This window comes from Podarcis pityusensis, assembly GCF_964106645.2.
Source record: "Podarcis pityusensis genome assembly, chromosome: 2".
Classification (NCBI taxonomy): Eukaryota; Metazoa; Chordata; class Lepidosauria; order Squamata; family Lacertidae; genus Podarcis; species Podarcis pityusensis.
This window is the reverse complement of record NC_138029.1, coordinates 100,276,704-100,292,630: the sequence shown is the minus strand read 5'-3', so window position 1 is coordinate 100,292,630 and position 15,927 is coordinate 100,276,704. Positions and strand designations below refer to the sequence as shown.

General features: G+C 43.1%; 1 protein-coding gene across 2 annotated transcripts in view; it reads left to right on the top strand.

Moving 5' to 3' along the window:
- Positions 1 to 15,696, top strand: part of LOC308471599 (monocarboxylate transporter 2-like) — a 34,141-nt gene extending 18,445 nt beyond the window's left edge. For both annotated transcript variants that reach the window (XM_080995812.1, XM_080995813.1), the window contains exons 3-5: positions 5,540 to 5,683; positions 8,426 to 9,283; positions 13,853 to 15,696. In XM_080995812.1, the coding sequence (XP_080851938.1) occupies positions 5,540 to 5,683; positions 8,426 to 9,283; positions 13,853 to 14,154 (1,304 nt within the window). In that variant the 3' untranslated portion in view covers positions 14,155 to 15,696. The remainder of the gene's footprint in view (positions 1 to 5,539; positions 5,684 to 8,425; positions 9,284 to 13,852) is intronic.
- The last annotated feature ends 231 nt before the right edge of the window (positions 15,697 to 15,927 follow it).

The window sequence follows — 15,927 nt, the reverse complement described above, 5'->3', positions numbered from 1 at the left end:
AGAAGGTATGGGAGGGGGGAAGAGTGCTCAGAGAGTATAAGAAAGTTTGCTGAAGTGTCTTGCTTTACAGCCAGTATATTTTCAGGAGCTATCCAGCTGGTTGTCTCTCTGTACAGATATTGTCTCTGTGCACAGATTTCAATAAACTTTTTCTCCAAAGAAGATTTTGCTTTCCTGGTACTTTTGTTCCCTCCAAGGTCCGGGGATGGCGTGGCTGATGGATCCCTAGGTAAATAAGGCTTCACTTGCACTTCTCACTATTAATTAACTTTATCCCTAGTCAGCGCTGCCACTAATTTTTACCTAGCATGCTGTTACTGGATTCAGCGGAGACCCTGATTTCTTTAAGGGAAGACACATCTGTTCAGTTAAGGGTGGAGACTGACAGAAACAATCTGAAGGCATGGGCATAGCCAGGATTTTTTTTAGGGGGCAGAACCTCAGATTTGTATTGATATGTGTTGATTTTTAGGGGGGGCAGCTGCCCCCTGCCTCCCCCTTGGCTGCACTCATGTCTGGAGGTGGACTGCTTTTAACATCATGGGCACTATTTAAAACAAGTGGTGTAAAAATGCAGGAACCTGAGTGATCTCATAGAAGTGCTATAATGAGATTGCACCTTCCAGACCTTATACTAGTTGTACAAGCCATTCATGCCTGTGTTTTATCATTCTATGATGTTTTTATTGTATTTCTGGTGTACGCTGCCACAATATTTTCATTATGAGTTGGTGGTTTATAAACGCCCTTATAAACAAATGTTAGCGGGAGTGTATATTTTGCATGCAGAAGAACTCAAGTCCAATTTTTGGCTGTTTAAAGGGCCCAGTTAGCAAGTGGTGGTTAGCAGACAGCAGGCTGCTTGACATTTTGGAGAGCTGCCGTCAGCTAGGCAGACAATTAGTCTGACATGATCTAAGGCCGCTTCATATGTTCCAGAACAAATTCTGGACATTGAAAGACGAGCTCATATTTTCCAGTTGATAACAAGGTTGTTCATCTGCTTCAATTCCCACCCCTTCCCCTATATTAAAGGGGGGGAATGGCAGGCTGGAGTTGGCATTATAGTAAATAAAAGAACCTTTAGTCATCTCAGTCACCCATCCAGAGAAATTTGCACCCCAAACTAGTTGCTAAACTCAAAACATGGAACATTTCCTTTCACATTTTTGGGAGAATCTCCCCCCTGCCAGAGCTTTTATTTCTGGCACAGTTATTAGCAAACTCCATGTCAGTGACAAAGAAATGGCAGTATCTCATTAACTTGTCAATGCTGGTGCTATTCATTCATTTGAAAATACACCAAAAATAATTGTAGTGACTTACTGCAAAAGGTGTGCAGATGATCTGCGGGCTGCCTTGACCACAGAATCATGGGTTTTGCATCACACACAATGCACTGGGCGATGCCCTACTTCTTAGCCTCTGCTCATTATCTGTTAGATGGAAATAATAGTCACCTACCTTAGCGATTCTTTACAAAACCTACTATTCTGAATCAGCAATGTTTGTCAATAGAAACAAGCCTTTCCAACCACTCATGAGTTGTTCATAGGTCAGTTGCCTTTGCAGGCAAATCTGCACTCTTTCTGCCTCTTGTCTACCAGAAATGATGCACTGGTATTATTTACATAATCACTCATGCTGGGGTCCAGCAGAGTTGAGCCAAGAGCATTTTGAAGGGCTCTTGAAAAGGATTCTCTTTCTATTAAGACGATAACTCACCCTTCAATGTGTAAACAAATGAGAGGTCATGTCGAATTAAGAGGTTGCTACTCCCGTATGTCTGATCCTGCAAAGAAGCCTTAACCAGACTCTTCCAACGATGAATAAAGGAGTATTGCACCAAAAAAAGCACTTTGCTAGGTTCCAATTCTAAATGAATGTCCATTAATGATGCAGCGGTTGAAGCAGGAAGGCTATAGCTGCAATTCCCCAATCGGTAAACAGGGTTATACTGTTTTAAGTCCAGGCTCTTCATGCTCACTTGTTTGCAGAATACAGCTGTAAACCTTTCTCAGTAGGTCAAATCAGCACTAATTCCACTGAGTTGTAGCTTGCATCCATAGTAGGGCTCTTTTAGTACAGAGGCATTTCTTTCCCACCATGAAGTGAAACAGAGGGAAATGCCCATCAGCAGGGACAAAATAATCTATCATATCTGTACATAGTTATCTATATAAAAATCATCCTATAAATCATCCTTTAAAAAATCCTTTAATAATCTAGCAACGATCCACAACCAGGATCCTTCTTCAGCACCTACTCAGCAGTAAATCTCATTTGACAATGACCCCTCACAATGTATTCTTAGTGATTTCTGGCAATATTAACTCAGTTTTCATCATGGCTGATGCGTTACTGACAAATTGATCTCACCATTGCCCCTTAATTATTTTATTTATTTTCTTTCATAAAAGTTATATACAGTGATACCTCGGGTTAAGAACTTAATTTGTTCGGGAGGTCTGTTCTTAACCTGAAACTGTTCTTAATCTAAGGTACCACTTTAACTAATGGGGCCTCCCGCTGCCGCCACGCCACCAGAGCTCAATTTCTGTTCTCATCTTGAAGCAAAGTTCTTAACCCGAGGTACTATTTCTGGGTTAGCGAAGTCTGTAACCGGAAGTGTGTGTAACCCGAGGTACCACTGTACCAGTTGATTATACAAAAACAACAACCACAACCCTCAAAGTGGTTTTAATAAGTAATTTAGTAATTAGCATGTTTCTGTGTCCCATGGTAGAAGTCACAAGAAGGAAGCTTTTAATAATAGGTAGAATAGATTCCTCCCAAAGCCTCAGTAGCACTCTGCCTATATACCCTGGACAGGTTGGTGCTGCTGTTGCATTTTCAGCAGGGGAAACTGCATAGATTCAGGTGAGTGAACAAAGGATCACAATACAGGACTGAACAGCTGACATTATTGCACCTGAGCAAGGAATAGTTTCTGTGCCAAGCATATACAGTACCTGCCTGGAAGCCATACACCCATGCTAAGAAATGCTAATCTCAAGTGTTGGAAGATGGATTGTGTTTACTCAGTGGCGAGGGAAATGTATTCTTGTGCACAGAATGACTTCCCATTATTATTGCTTCACATGCTATGAACGTATGAAGCTGTCTTTTCCCAAATCACATCATCGGTTATTTTCGCACAGTACTTTTTACACCAACAAGCATCAGTCCTCCCTCCTCCCTTCCAGGCTCCTGACAGGAGTATTTCCCTGGCCCTCTCCTTGGATATGCTAAGGACTAAATCTGGGACCTTTTGCATACAGATCATGTGCTTTGCAACTGAGCTATGGCTCTTCCAGGTAATCCCTGGATCAAACTGAGTCCTGCATTTAATTCCAGCAATAGAAGAAGAAGAAGGGAAAAAACATGCCAGGGTTTTTGTTTGTTTGCTTCCTTGCTTCCCTTCACTTTTTCATTCCTTTTCTCCTGTGACAGATGATTAATAGAATACATAGAATTCAAAAGGTCATTGAGAGGAAGGAGTGTAGTAGTCAGTTGTCTCGCTGACTTAGTCTGGGACCTGAAAAGAAGGCCAGTGCATTTGGTTATTTCTGTCTGCACTAAAAACCCCACACCCAGTTCTTGAAGGCATGCAAACAAGTGTTCTTAGTGGATTTGGGGTGTGATGAGGAGCCAGAGTATTCCCTTTGCCCCCCCCCCCAATTAGAAAGAACCAGACAGCAGGCTGCTTGATGCCACTGATTGTTCTCAGATGGCATTTCTCCCTCTGCCCCCCCCGCCCAGTTTTTGAAAGCTGTAGGCCGTATTGATAAAACCTTCAGCATCTGTTGACTAGACCTCAGAGGCTACTTCCTCAACTCTAAAACTTTTCAGGGGAATCTGTCAACGCTTCTGCCACTTCTGCGGCAAGGTCAAGACAAGCACATGGCAGCTTTATGAGTGTGCCAGTTCCTTGCCAGCTGTTTCTCCTAGCTTCATTTTCACCTAACTCTCCTAATTAAGAAACAGAAATATATGAATCCCCCCCCTTTCCGTTTAACAGTAAGAAAAGAAGACACTTAGCATGAAGGACGACCACTGCCCCCAATTTTTTTTGATTAAGGAGTATGGAATCAGGGCCTAAACCTGCACACAGCTAAGATGATATGAACCACTCTTTTGATTTCTCTCTCCCTGCTATCTAAAGTGGCAGTTAGGCGTCATAAACAGCAAAGAGTCTTGTGACACTTTTTCAGATTAATAGATGCACTTGTGGAATAATCTTCCAGCAGCTTGAGCCATGCTTCATCAAATGAATGAAATGCGCTATTTCAGTTGGCAGATTATGTGAAATGACATTTCTGTTCAAAGCTGAAATGTATACAGTGTAAGCTGAGTAAGCGTTTGCAACTTCTGCAATTGGTGATATTCCTAGCTGTGCCAATTATTGCTGTTGTGCATGGCCACCGTATCTCACTAACTTACACTTGAACCTTGCATGGAAATGTCACAGACCTACGGGACCTCCTGCATTCCATGGCCCTTTGGCTTCCCTCTTTCTATTTTCTCTCTTTCTCCATAGCTATAGCTAATATGGATAATCTGCCAACTGCACATAATAGCCTGTGCGCCTTTGGTGAAGTAGGTTCTGATCTTATACCAGACTCCTTTCATTAGACCTTGTAAGTTCCACAAGGATCGTTCCTGTTTTTCGTTGCGGCAGGTTAACACAGCCGCTCCTCCCGTGTTCGAAATCACGTTTTCATTTTCACAAAACAACTTTGCTTTCCTATTTTGTTGCGGTAGCTCTCATGTCACCTTGCTACAGTCATGTTCACTGAAGGATGCTTTTTTAAAAAACGCCTTGCATTAAATTCCGGGTGATATGGCGTTACCCAAAAATTGTGGGTGACATCGTGCTTTCTGCCAGGAACCTATGGAAGAACCTGGGCATGACTATAGAGTATTTTTTCAGGTATGGTTTGTTCTTCATGGAGGCAAAAAAATAAGGGGAGGGGAAGGATAGGGCTAGGATATATGAGTGCAACATGACATGGAAGAACCTTGCACTGATAGCATATTTTCACCCACATAGCTTGTCCTTCTGGCTTGCAGATGGGAGGAGACTACGAGGCATCTGATGTACAGGGGTTGAATGTCATGTTGATCATACAGTGGTACCTTGGGTTAAGTACTTAATTCATTCTGGAGGTCCGTACTTAACCTGAAACTGTTCTTAACCTGAAGCACCACTTTAACTAATGGGGCCTCCTGCTGCCTCCGCGCCGCCGGAGCACGATTTCTGTTCTCATCCTGAAGCAAAGTTCTTAACCTGAAGCACTATTTCTGGGTTAGTGGAGTCTGTAACCTGAAGCGTCTGTAACCTAAAGCGTATGCAACCCGAGGTACCACTGTACTATGCCCCTGCAAAAAGCACCATGCAGCCATGCTCTTGGTAATAACCTGAGCATTATTGAATCTTTGAACGATTTTAACCAGTTTACCTTGAAAGAATATTTCCCCCCCAGAAATGTTTGTTTTGGGGATTCATTTTCCTACTTTGATTTTATTTATTTTTTAGGTCCCATCAGCAGCATTTTGGTGAACCGCTACGGTAGCCGACCGGTGGTCATATTGGGAGGCTTGCTATGTGGCATAGGGATGGTTTCTGCATCCTTCTGCACAAGCATTTTTCAACTGTACTTATGCGCTGGGCTTATCACAGGTAATAATAAAACCTTTCTTTACTTTCCTTAGAATAATGGACACTGTAGATGTCTAATAAAGATTTTATTTATTTATTTATTTTATTAGTTTTTTAACATATCATTTTCAACAGTAATTAAACATACTTTTACATCTTATTCAATTTTTTTTACTTCCATCAATCCTGTCTGAAAATTTTCCAATCTAATCTCTTAGTATGCATTTCTTATTTTCCCTATTACATTTCAAACTCATAACCAGTATCTCTATCTTTTCCTACTTTGTAACACTTCGTATATTTCTCCTTACAAAACTTCTTATAGTCCTACTAGCATAATTTGTTGATTACAGTTGCTCTTCAAATAATTCATATACTTCTTCCAATCTTCTGTAAATCTCTGGTCCCACAGGTTTCGAATCCTTCCTGTCATTTTGTCCAATTCTGCATAGTCCGTTAATTTTGTCCGCCATTCTTCTTTCGTCGGAATTTCTTCTTGCTTCCATTTATGGGCTAACAATACTCTTGCTGCTGTTGTTGCACTAATGAGGATATTTAAATCAGTCCTCACCAACATGGTGCTCTCTGGATATTTTGGACTACAGTTTCTGCCACCCCCAGCCAGCACAGCCATGCTGGAATGGGCTGATGGAAATTGTACTCCAAATAAACAAATGTGAGGGTGGCGAGACCGAGAGAAGAGCCTCTCCTGAGGATCTCAGAATACGGTCTTTTAGATACCTTGGGCCTTATAGGGCTTTATAGGTCATCACCAGCACTTCGAATTGTGCCCAGGAATAGACTGGTAGCCAGTGGAACTGCTGTAACATATGCTCGCTATAGCCAGCCCTAGTTGTCAACCTGGCTGCAGCTCTTTGAACCAGTTGAAGTTTCTGAGCACTTTTCAAAGGCAGCCCCACCTAGAGCATGTTACAGCAATCCAAATGGGATGTAATTAAGGCGTGTGCCACTGTTGCTAAATCGGACATCTGAAGAAATGGGTGCAGCTGGCAAACTAGTTTTAACTCTGCAAATGCACTTCTGGCCACTGCTGACATCCATCCTCGGGGCTGAGTTCAGGAACACAGCCAAACTGCTAGTGTGTGTCTTCAGGGATAGTGCTACCCTATTCAGCACAGGCTGAATCCCTATTCCTTGTTCTGCCTTTCGACTGACCAAGAGCAAAATTATCTGTTTAGAGGAGGAGGAGTTTGGATTTGATATCCCGCTTTATCACTACCCTAAGGAGTCTCAAAGTGGCTAACATTCTCCTTTCCCTTCCTCCCCCACAACAAACACTCTGTGAGGTGAGTGGGGCTGAGAGACTTCAGAGAAGTGTGACTTGCCCAAGGTCACCCAGCAGCTGCATGTGGAGGAGCGGAGACGCGAACCGGTTCCCCAGATTACGTGTCCACCTCTCTTAACCACTACACCACACTGGCTCTTTAGAGTTTAAACATAACACATTACGTTACTTGGTATACTAAATCCTTTTACTGCATCTGAATTCTGAGGGTCTTTTTTTCTTTCCTATACTCAACTTATCAGCCTGGCTTTAATTTAAAAAATAAATAAATTATGAATAGGTTGAAGGAAACAAAGATGGCTGTTGAACCCCTTCAACTCACACATGAATCATAGTTTCTAACAGCGCAAGGAAATACTTTGTGTGTGTACTTATAAAACACAAACATTCCACCGTAAAATTTCCATCTGCATATATGGCATATGTGGTATTTTTTGCTGCTGCCATGATTGCACAATTAAGAGTTTTCTTGAATAGATTTTCCTTCAACATTATTCTGTGCATAGGCATGCTCTGAGTCTAGTTTGTGGATGGAATCTTGAGAGTAGTTGGGGAATTCATTGGCATACAGGAAATCTTTTTACTCCTATCAAGCTTTTTTAAAAAACAAAAGAAGCTTAGAATCCAGATTTCAGATCTCATGCTGAGTGGACAATTGTTTTGTTTCTGAGAAAGAAGTTTCAACATGCACAGCGAACTACCATTTCCAGGATTCTTTGGGGGATGGCAAGAGAGTTCAACTTCTATACAACTGAGAAAGATACACAATCTTGTGCAACCTTCTCAGCCTTGGATCCACAGTTGTGGTTGGACTACAACTCTCATCAGCCCTAGCTAGCAGAACCAGTGGTCAGGGATGACGGGAGTTGTAGTCCAACAACATCTGAGGACCCAAGGCTGAGAAAGGCTGGTCTAGTGATCACAGTCTCCTCAGGAGCTGAAATCTTAAAGGTTTTCTAGCTTTTCTCTCTCATTTCATTTCATCTTTTGATGAAGAAGACGGTTGTCTGCAAAAGCTCATATCACCTTAAGCTCTTCTTCTGCAACCAAGGAATTAAAAAGCAAGATTCCAGCACAGGACTGCTGGATTAGAACATATCCAGAAGTACGATTTCCTATCCTATTACAGATAATTAACATGGCTGCTCTAGCTTGATTGTATTATCAGTAATTACTGCTGGTGTGAATGATCATTTGTGCTTATTCTGCATACATTTAAGCTTTAATCGAATTGTCACAGACAGCTCTTTTTGCATTTCATTGCCATTTGACCCCAGAGTTTATCATTTTCCTCTCTAGCCTACAATAAATCTAGTCGCAAGGGGGCATGAGGCTCCTTTGTTGTCTTTGATGCTGAAAGGACAACATGGCTACCCCTCTGGGGCACATAGTCAGTCCCTGCTGTGCCGGAACACATTTTGCCTTCTGAATTAATTCTGTATCTGTCTCTGTTACAGGACTTGGCCTTGCCCTCAACCTCCAGCCTTCCGTGATCATCATTGGAAAGTACTTCCTGAAGAGACGTCCAATAGCCAACGGCCTTGCCATGGCAGGAAGCCCTGTCATGCTTTGTACGCTCGCTCCCTTGAACCAGCTCCTTTTCGACAACTTTGGGTGGAGGGGGAGCTTTTTCATTCTTGGGGCGATACTACTGAACTGCTGTGTGGCTGGAGCCCTCTTCAGGCCCATCGGCGCACCAGCTGGCCCCTCTGAGAGGCAAACAAATAAACAAGCAAAAGAGACTTTAGCTAAAGAACAGCTTGATATGGGCATAGCTGAAATGGCTGACCCTGGAGACGAAGAGAAGGAGGACAAAGACTGTTGCGAAAACTTTAACAAATTCCTTGATTTATCTCTTTTCAAGCACAGGGGCTTCCTGATCTATTTGGTAGGGAATGTGCTGATGTTTCTGGGCTTTTTTGCCCCTATTGTTTTTTTGGCTCCTTACGCAAAGCACCTTGGGATTGATGAATATTCAGCAGCTTTCCTCCTTTCAATTCTGGCAATAGTCGATATGATAGCTAGGCCAGCTACGGGGCTCATTGCCAACAGCAAGTGGGTGAGGCCAAAGATTCAGTATTTCTTCAGCTTCTCCATTGCTTTTAATGGAACATGCCATCTGCTGTGCCCATTAGCAACAGGCTATACAGGCCTGGTAGTGTATTCCGTCTTCTACGGGCTGGCCTTTGGTATGGTTTGTGCAATGCTGTTTGAAACTCTCATGGACCTGGTTGGTGCCAGCCGATTCACAAGTGCTGTTGGACTCGTCACTATAGTGGAATGCTGCACGATCTTACTTGGGCCACCTATTGGGGGTAAGGATATTTCTATACTTCCGCTCACTATTCTGTTTGCAGTTGGGAACAGATCTGTGAATTCTTTGACTTTGAGTAGGGGACATCAGGTTTTAAGGTGCGCTCCACCACTTTGAATGTTGACCCACTGTTTCTTCCTTTTGCTGGACCAAACCCTCTTTCCTTGAGTTTTCCAGCAATGCAGTTTCAATGGGACATGCTCCCAGGTAAGATTGCAGCTTGAATGGCAACTGATATAAGATGGCTGGCCACCACATGCTCTGTCCCCTGGTTGAAAATGCAGCACAGCTAGAAAGTTCAGATCCCCTGCAAACTAATTGAAATGGGTCTTGCGGAGCTGAAGTGCCAAATCAAAGTTTCTTCTTCAAACAAATTCAGATGAACATAGTGAAATCTCTGCTGCTTAAATGTAAGGTATTTGCAAGCTAAGATGTAACTCCACTGCTGAGATGTAACCTTGTAAGACCTTTGGTTCCACTGCTGGCAAACTAAGTAGATAATACTTAGATTAGAATTTGAAGAGTGACACATGGTTGTTATCTTTATATGTTTGCTTTTAGGAATTAAGACCTTTTAAATTTAGTAGCACTTATTTCTGAACGGACATGTGAATTCTAGCCATGTTTCTCTCCCTCTGTCATACCAAGAATTCAGGTTGGGCAACAGGGGTTTTATATGGTCAATTACACAGGAAGCTACACAGGCCTCTCTTCAGTAAACAGTTCTAAACAAATACGAAACCTTCCAGAGCTGGGAGGTGGGGTGAGTGGAGGAGCTGGTTGCAAGTGCTGGAATCCACAGATGTTTTTATTGTATAATCCCTGCTTTTTGTTCTTCAGAGGTATAACTGTTCAATCAAAAGCTTATTAACTTCAAACAACAACAGAAACCCTCTGATAGCAAAATCTGCTCTCTACAAGAAAGCTCTGCGGGAGTTGTGTCTATATGACAAAACTTTTGAAAGGGGGAAATTAGATGCAATATTCATGTAACTTTCAGAATAAAATCCCTTTAACCATCCACAAATGCAGTGACAGTGGGTTTCAGTTTTATTACAATGCGAGCATCATTTCATTAGTAGGTGCCATTCCTGTTAACACTTGTTGTGTTCTGCAACTACCGTATGAGGCCATGTTCCCAGATAACTTGCTAGAGCTATAATTCCAAAATGGTGGTACCCCTAGGAAACAGCCTTGTGGATAAGCTTTTGGTGGTGACTTGTGATATTAACTTGGCATGTGCACACCAAGTAGGTAGTATTTGCTAGCATTTTAACTGCAGCCCATTGATTAGTGCTAAGATTTATTTATCTGCCTTGTAGGAGTGCATCTAAGCAGCATTCAGCTCTACTGTTTAATTACACCCTGACATAAATGGTGCCGCTTCTCATGAATGAAATTTGAGTTGTTGCAACAGCCAGCTCTCCTGCTTGGTTCCATTGCTGTAAGATGCAAAGTCAGCCCATAATAAATCTATTCTAATCAATGAAGGGGCTGGTCTGGTATGCATTACCAAGGCCTGGCAAGAGGGAGGGGCTGATCTAACCCAGCACTTTCCCACTGGGTACTTACTGCAGCACCAGTGCAAGGTGCGCTAAGATGAAAAGAGAATGGAATTGAACTAAGATGGAAGAGAAATGGATGTGATGTACCAGGGTGGTAGTAAATTGCAAGTGGTTGATCTTAGTAAATGTTTTTGGGAACTGCTACAGTATTCTACACACTTATGAGAGCGGCAGTCTTTTGCAGACCTTGGGGTAATTTAGCTAGATAGAATTTAGCTAGATAGAAATCTTTGCATAGTTATAGGATAAAAGTTGCCTCTAAACTTTTTTTTTTTTTTTTTTTTTGTCTCAGTGCTGGACTAAAGAGAGTATTTCAGCAAGGACATAAATGACCAAATATGGTAGGCTCAGTAATATATAGGATCAATGCTATCCTCTCACTGCACAGGGTTGGATTCTGTGGTTTGCATCCACAAATTAACAGAACAGCTCCACTTGCATTTAAATTTACTTTATCCCTATGGATTACAGTGGGACTGAAATGGCTTTGGACCATTTCCTACCTAGATGGTTGGTGGGTTAGAAGATATAACCATTAAAATGCAACTGCTTAGTGGATAATATTGTAACTTATGCTACCCCAAAAGCATTTCCAGGCAAATGGACCTCCGATAGTGTAATTCAAAAGATTTACAAAAATACAGGCCCCTTTTTTTGTTTTGTTTTATTACCTCGATGAGCAATTCACTTCTTCCCTTTTTGTCCTTTGCATGGAAGAACACCTGCACATTACCTTCCTTTTGAGGGGAAACTTTATTCCATTCAGGATAACTTGGATTTTGTTTTAAAGCAGCCATTTCCCAAGTTATATACAATTTTATGAAGCAGATTAAGCTAATTGCTAAAGCTTGGTAATGAGGCTAGAAACTGCTGTGTAATAGTTTGCAATATGAGTTTTGCAGCATTGTTTCCTCCATTTTAATAAGCAGCACATTGATTGGTTCTTTGGCATTTAATAACCTACCACTGCGTTTTGCTTTAATGAACTAAGTAAATTGTTCCCGGTGTGCTTTATGACATCGCCTTACTCTCAAAGGGGGGAACAGGGTGAGACTCTTCTACTGCTGAATTCTCCAGTACTCTCCTCATTAAAGCGCTTGGTGAAATGTATTTAGCAGACCTCTAGGTCATTCTGATTAGCAGAAAGTGAGAATTACTTCAATTAGCCTCTGGCGGGGTGGGTGGGAACGGCAAACAAGAGGGGACATGATAGAAGTATATAAAATTATGCAAGTTGTGGAGAAAGTGGATAGAGAGACATTTTCCTCACTTTCTCAAAATACTGAAACCCATGGTCATCCAGTGAAGCTGGAATGGAAAATTTAGGACAGGCAAAATAAAGTATTGTTACACGCTACCCTGATCTTCGAGGGGCGCAAAATTCCAGGGGTTGCAGGTGCGCTTTAACCCAGGGCCTGTGTTTCCTTTTAGACCAGGGGTTGTCAAACTGGTCCCTACTGCCCACTAGTGGGCGTTTCAGGATTCTAGGTGGGCGGTAACACTGGCGGAGGAAGAGGAGTGCAGGGGGAGCGGACCCCTCCCAGCAGTGCAATCCCAGTGGGTGCCATCACGGCTGCCCCCCCCCCGCCTTCAGCCCCCAGGACGCACATCAGCCCTGCCCCCGCCTGCTCTCCACCCCCCGGTGCTGGAGCATGAAGCTCCACCACTGGGTGGTAGGGGGTTCTACAGCACAAGCTGAATCCTCTTTCCATCGAGCACTGGTGGGCGGTAAGGAAATTTTACCATAAAGAAAGATGCATTAGTGGGCCGTAGGTATAAGAAGGTTGACTGTTTTAGATAATGAAGCACAGAGGAGGCTGTGATGTCTTTATGAAATATTTACACATAAACACAACCTGAATCTAATGGAGGGATCTCCAGCATTGCATTACAAGTAGTTCTGGTTTCTCCTATAGCCACAACATTGGATTCAAAACAGACATTGGCATCCTGCTTTTTGACTCTCTCTCCAACCCACTGCTAAGTAACTCTGTTCCTTAACTCCTGCCATACTAAACTCTAAAGGTAAAGGTAAAGGGACCCTGACCATTAGGTCCAGTCGTGACCGACTCTGGGGTTGCGGCGCTCATCTCGCTTTATTGGCCAAGGGAGCCGGCGTACAGCTTCTGGGTCATGAGGCCAGCAGGACTAAGCCGCTTCTGGCGAGCCAGAGCAGCGCACGGAAACGCCGTTTACCTTCCCGCCAGAGCAGTACCTATTTATCTACTTGCAGTTTTGACGTGCTGCTAGGTGGGCAGGAGCAGGGAGCGAGCAACGGGAGCTCACCCCGTTCCGGGGATTCGAACCGCCAACCTTCTGATCGGCAAGTCCTAGGCTTTGTGGTTTAACCCACAGCGCCACCTGCGTCCCTATACTAAACTCTAACCTCCCCTAAAACACTGGCACTGCCTTTTAACTAAACCCTTTAACTAAACCCTCAGTTGAGGGAGGGAGGAAACCCACACACTTGCACATGGGAGCCATTGCAGAAAAGCCCATAGCTGTCAACCTTCCCTTTTTTTGCGGGAAATTCCCTTATTCCAGCGCTGTTTCCTGCTGCTTCCCGCTGCTATCCCGGATTGTTAGATATCCTGTAGACTGTCCCCGGGACAGGTGAGGCTGCTGATCCCTTATTTTCAAATCTGAAAGTTGACAGCTATGAAAGCCCCGTTCTTGTGTTGCCGCTCTCGGTCCCTCTTATGGAGGAGGCACACGTAGAAGGGCCTCAGAGGATGATCACAGGGGCTGGTTTGGTTCTGAGACTTTGGCAATCTGGGTTCAGAGCCTTGTTGGGCCATAGAAACCTCATTGTGTAGTACATACAAGGCTTAGTGCTCCCTTCTGTGAAGCTGTATAGTTAGTCAACCTTTGATCTGTTTGTTTTTTTGGGCCGGAGTTACTACTTAATACACGCTTGATTGATTATTTATCCAGCTGAATAGGCTGAAAGTAATGATTAATCCTTTTTGGTTGATTGACAGCCCTTTTTCTTTCTCCCTTCGCAGGAACTCTCATCGACATGTTTGGGGACTACAAATACATGTTCATCAAGTGTGGGGCAGTGATGGTGCTTGCTGGGCTATTCCTCTTCATTATGAATTACTACAACTACAGAATGCTTGCAAAAGAGAAGAAAGCAAGGGAAAAAATAGAAGCGCAAAAGAAGGGCGATGGACCTGTAAGGACAGTAACTGCAGAAGGAAACGCCACGGGAGCAGAAGAGATGAATGGTGGCCCCGAAGCAGTCCCTCTGGGAAGTGAAGAGGAAGCACTAAAGAATGGGGCAGACATCGCAAGTGAGGCCTAAATCTGCATCACCTGATTTTCTGAATGGGAAATAGCTCTTTTGTATTTCTTAAAGTGACTTCAGATGTACAGCATTTATAGATGGCCTTCACACACTATTGCCTCCCTGCCCCCCGCTGACTCCAAAAGCCTAGAAGCAAATAACAAGCCCAGTTTCCTATGAGCACACAGCAAATGCTATGTAGTGCTCATTACTACACTGCTTCAAATCTGTATAAGCTTAGAGCCTTCCCAGCCACTTAGACAGCAAATACTTTCCTCCACGTTTAGTCCCGGATAACTGCCTATGTCGGAGCTTCGTGCCTGTGCCCCTCACTCAAAATGGCCCCAAAATGGAAGAACCAGGGAACATTTTGTAGGGAAAGTTGCATGGCATTGGGGAAATTGCTCACCGACAGTGGATCCTCTACGTTGGAGAGTCAGCATTCCTTCCCCATGGCCTCTTAACAGAGAAGAGCCACAGAGCAGCAGTAAAGCACATGCTTTGTGTGCAGAATATCCCAAGCATCTCTAGAAAAAAAGGTACCAGGCCTGAGAAAGAACATAAGAAGAGCCTGCTGGATCAGGCCAGCTCATTATCAGTTGCAATATGGGAAAGCCCAAAGGCAACAGACTTGTCCCCTCTTGCTGTTTCCAGCAACTGGTATTCAGAATACTGCCTCTGACTGTGGAGATACCCACCAGTGTAGCCTTGTTCTCCATGAATTTGTCTAATCCTCTTTTTAAAGGGCCTCTTCCTAAGAGCTACTGCTAGCCAGAGTGGACAGTGCTCTCTTAGAAGGATCCACGGTTTGACTTGGTATAAGGGATGCTTGTATTTTCATTACTCTTTCATAGCTTATAATTCACAGTGCCTGCTGTATGGCTGGGGTGTACACAGCTGGCCTCTTCTGGTGGCGATCTGGTGCACAGAACAAAAAAAGTGAAGAGAGAGAGACCTTGAAGAGAGCTAAGTGTTGCCACTGACTTCTCTTGTTGAGAAACACCCATTTGACATTCGGACCCAGTCATGTGGTGGTTGCTCATCACTTTTTCTAACAGGAGAGTTTTCTGGATCTAGGCCTACGAGGTCTTAACATTATGAACATGCGTAAGAACAACATACAGTTCGAATGACTTGCACTACACAATTCAGTTTCTGTTCCATGTTTACTAACATTAACAGTAATTCACATGCTAATATAAAGCTTACCAAAGTTTTGTTGTTGTTTGCCTGTAAATTCTGGTTAGATTTAGACAACTTCCAGCTAGACTATACAAACCCCAATTCATGCATTGTCCCAGAATGCCTCCACAAAAACCTGTCCTAAGACTTTTGCACAAGACACAGTCCTAACCTGATCATTCAGCAACCATTTTCTCTTATCATTTTATGACTGACACAAACTACACAAAGAGCTTCACACCAGATATTTCCCCAGAAACAGATTCCATTCCTCTCTTTTTTTAAACAACCTCGCCATTCAATATCAGGAAGGCTTCCAAGTAATGTCAAAAATCATGAGCTTGGCTCGTTACAAATAAAGGCATTATTTTACTGCCACTGAATTTTATTATTATAAAGGTTTCCAGTGAAGCTGAGCCCAAGAAGACATTTTTCTGATAAAATTGTCTGAGTTTTTTCTTTTTCTCACCTAACCCCAGGGGTAAATAAAGAGACCACTTTGCAGAATTGGGTACTGAAACTTATACATCAATGTAATATGTGTACATTTATTTGCTGCCACAGCCAAAATTAAAGGGCATCTCACCCCCCAAAATGCTTGTGGAGATT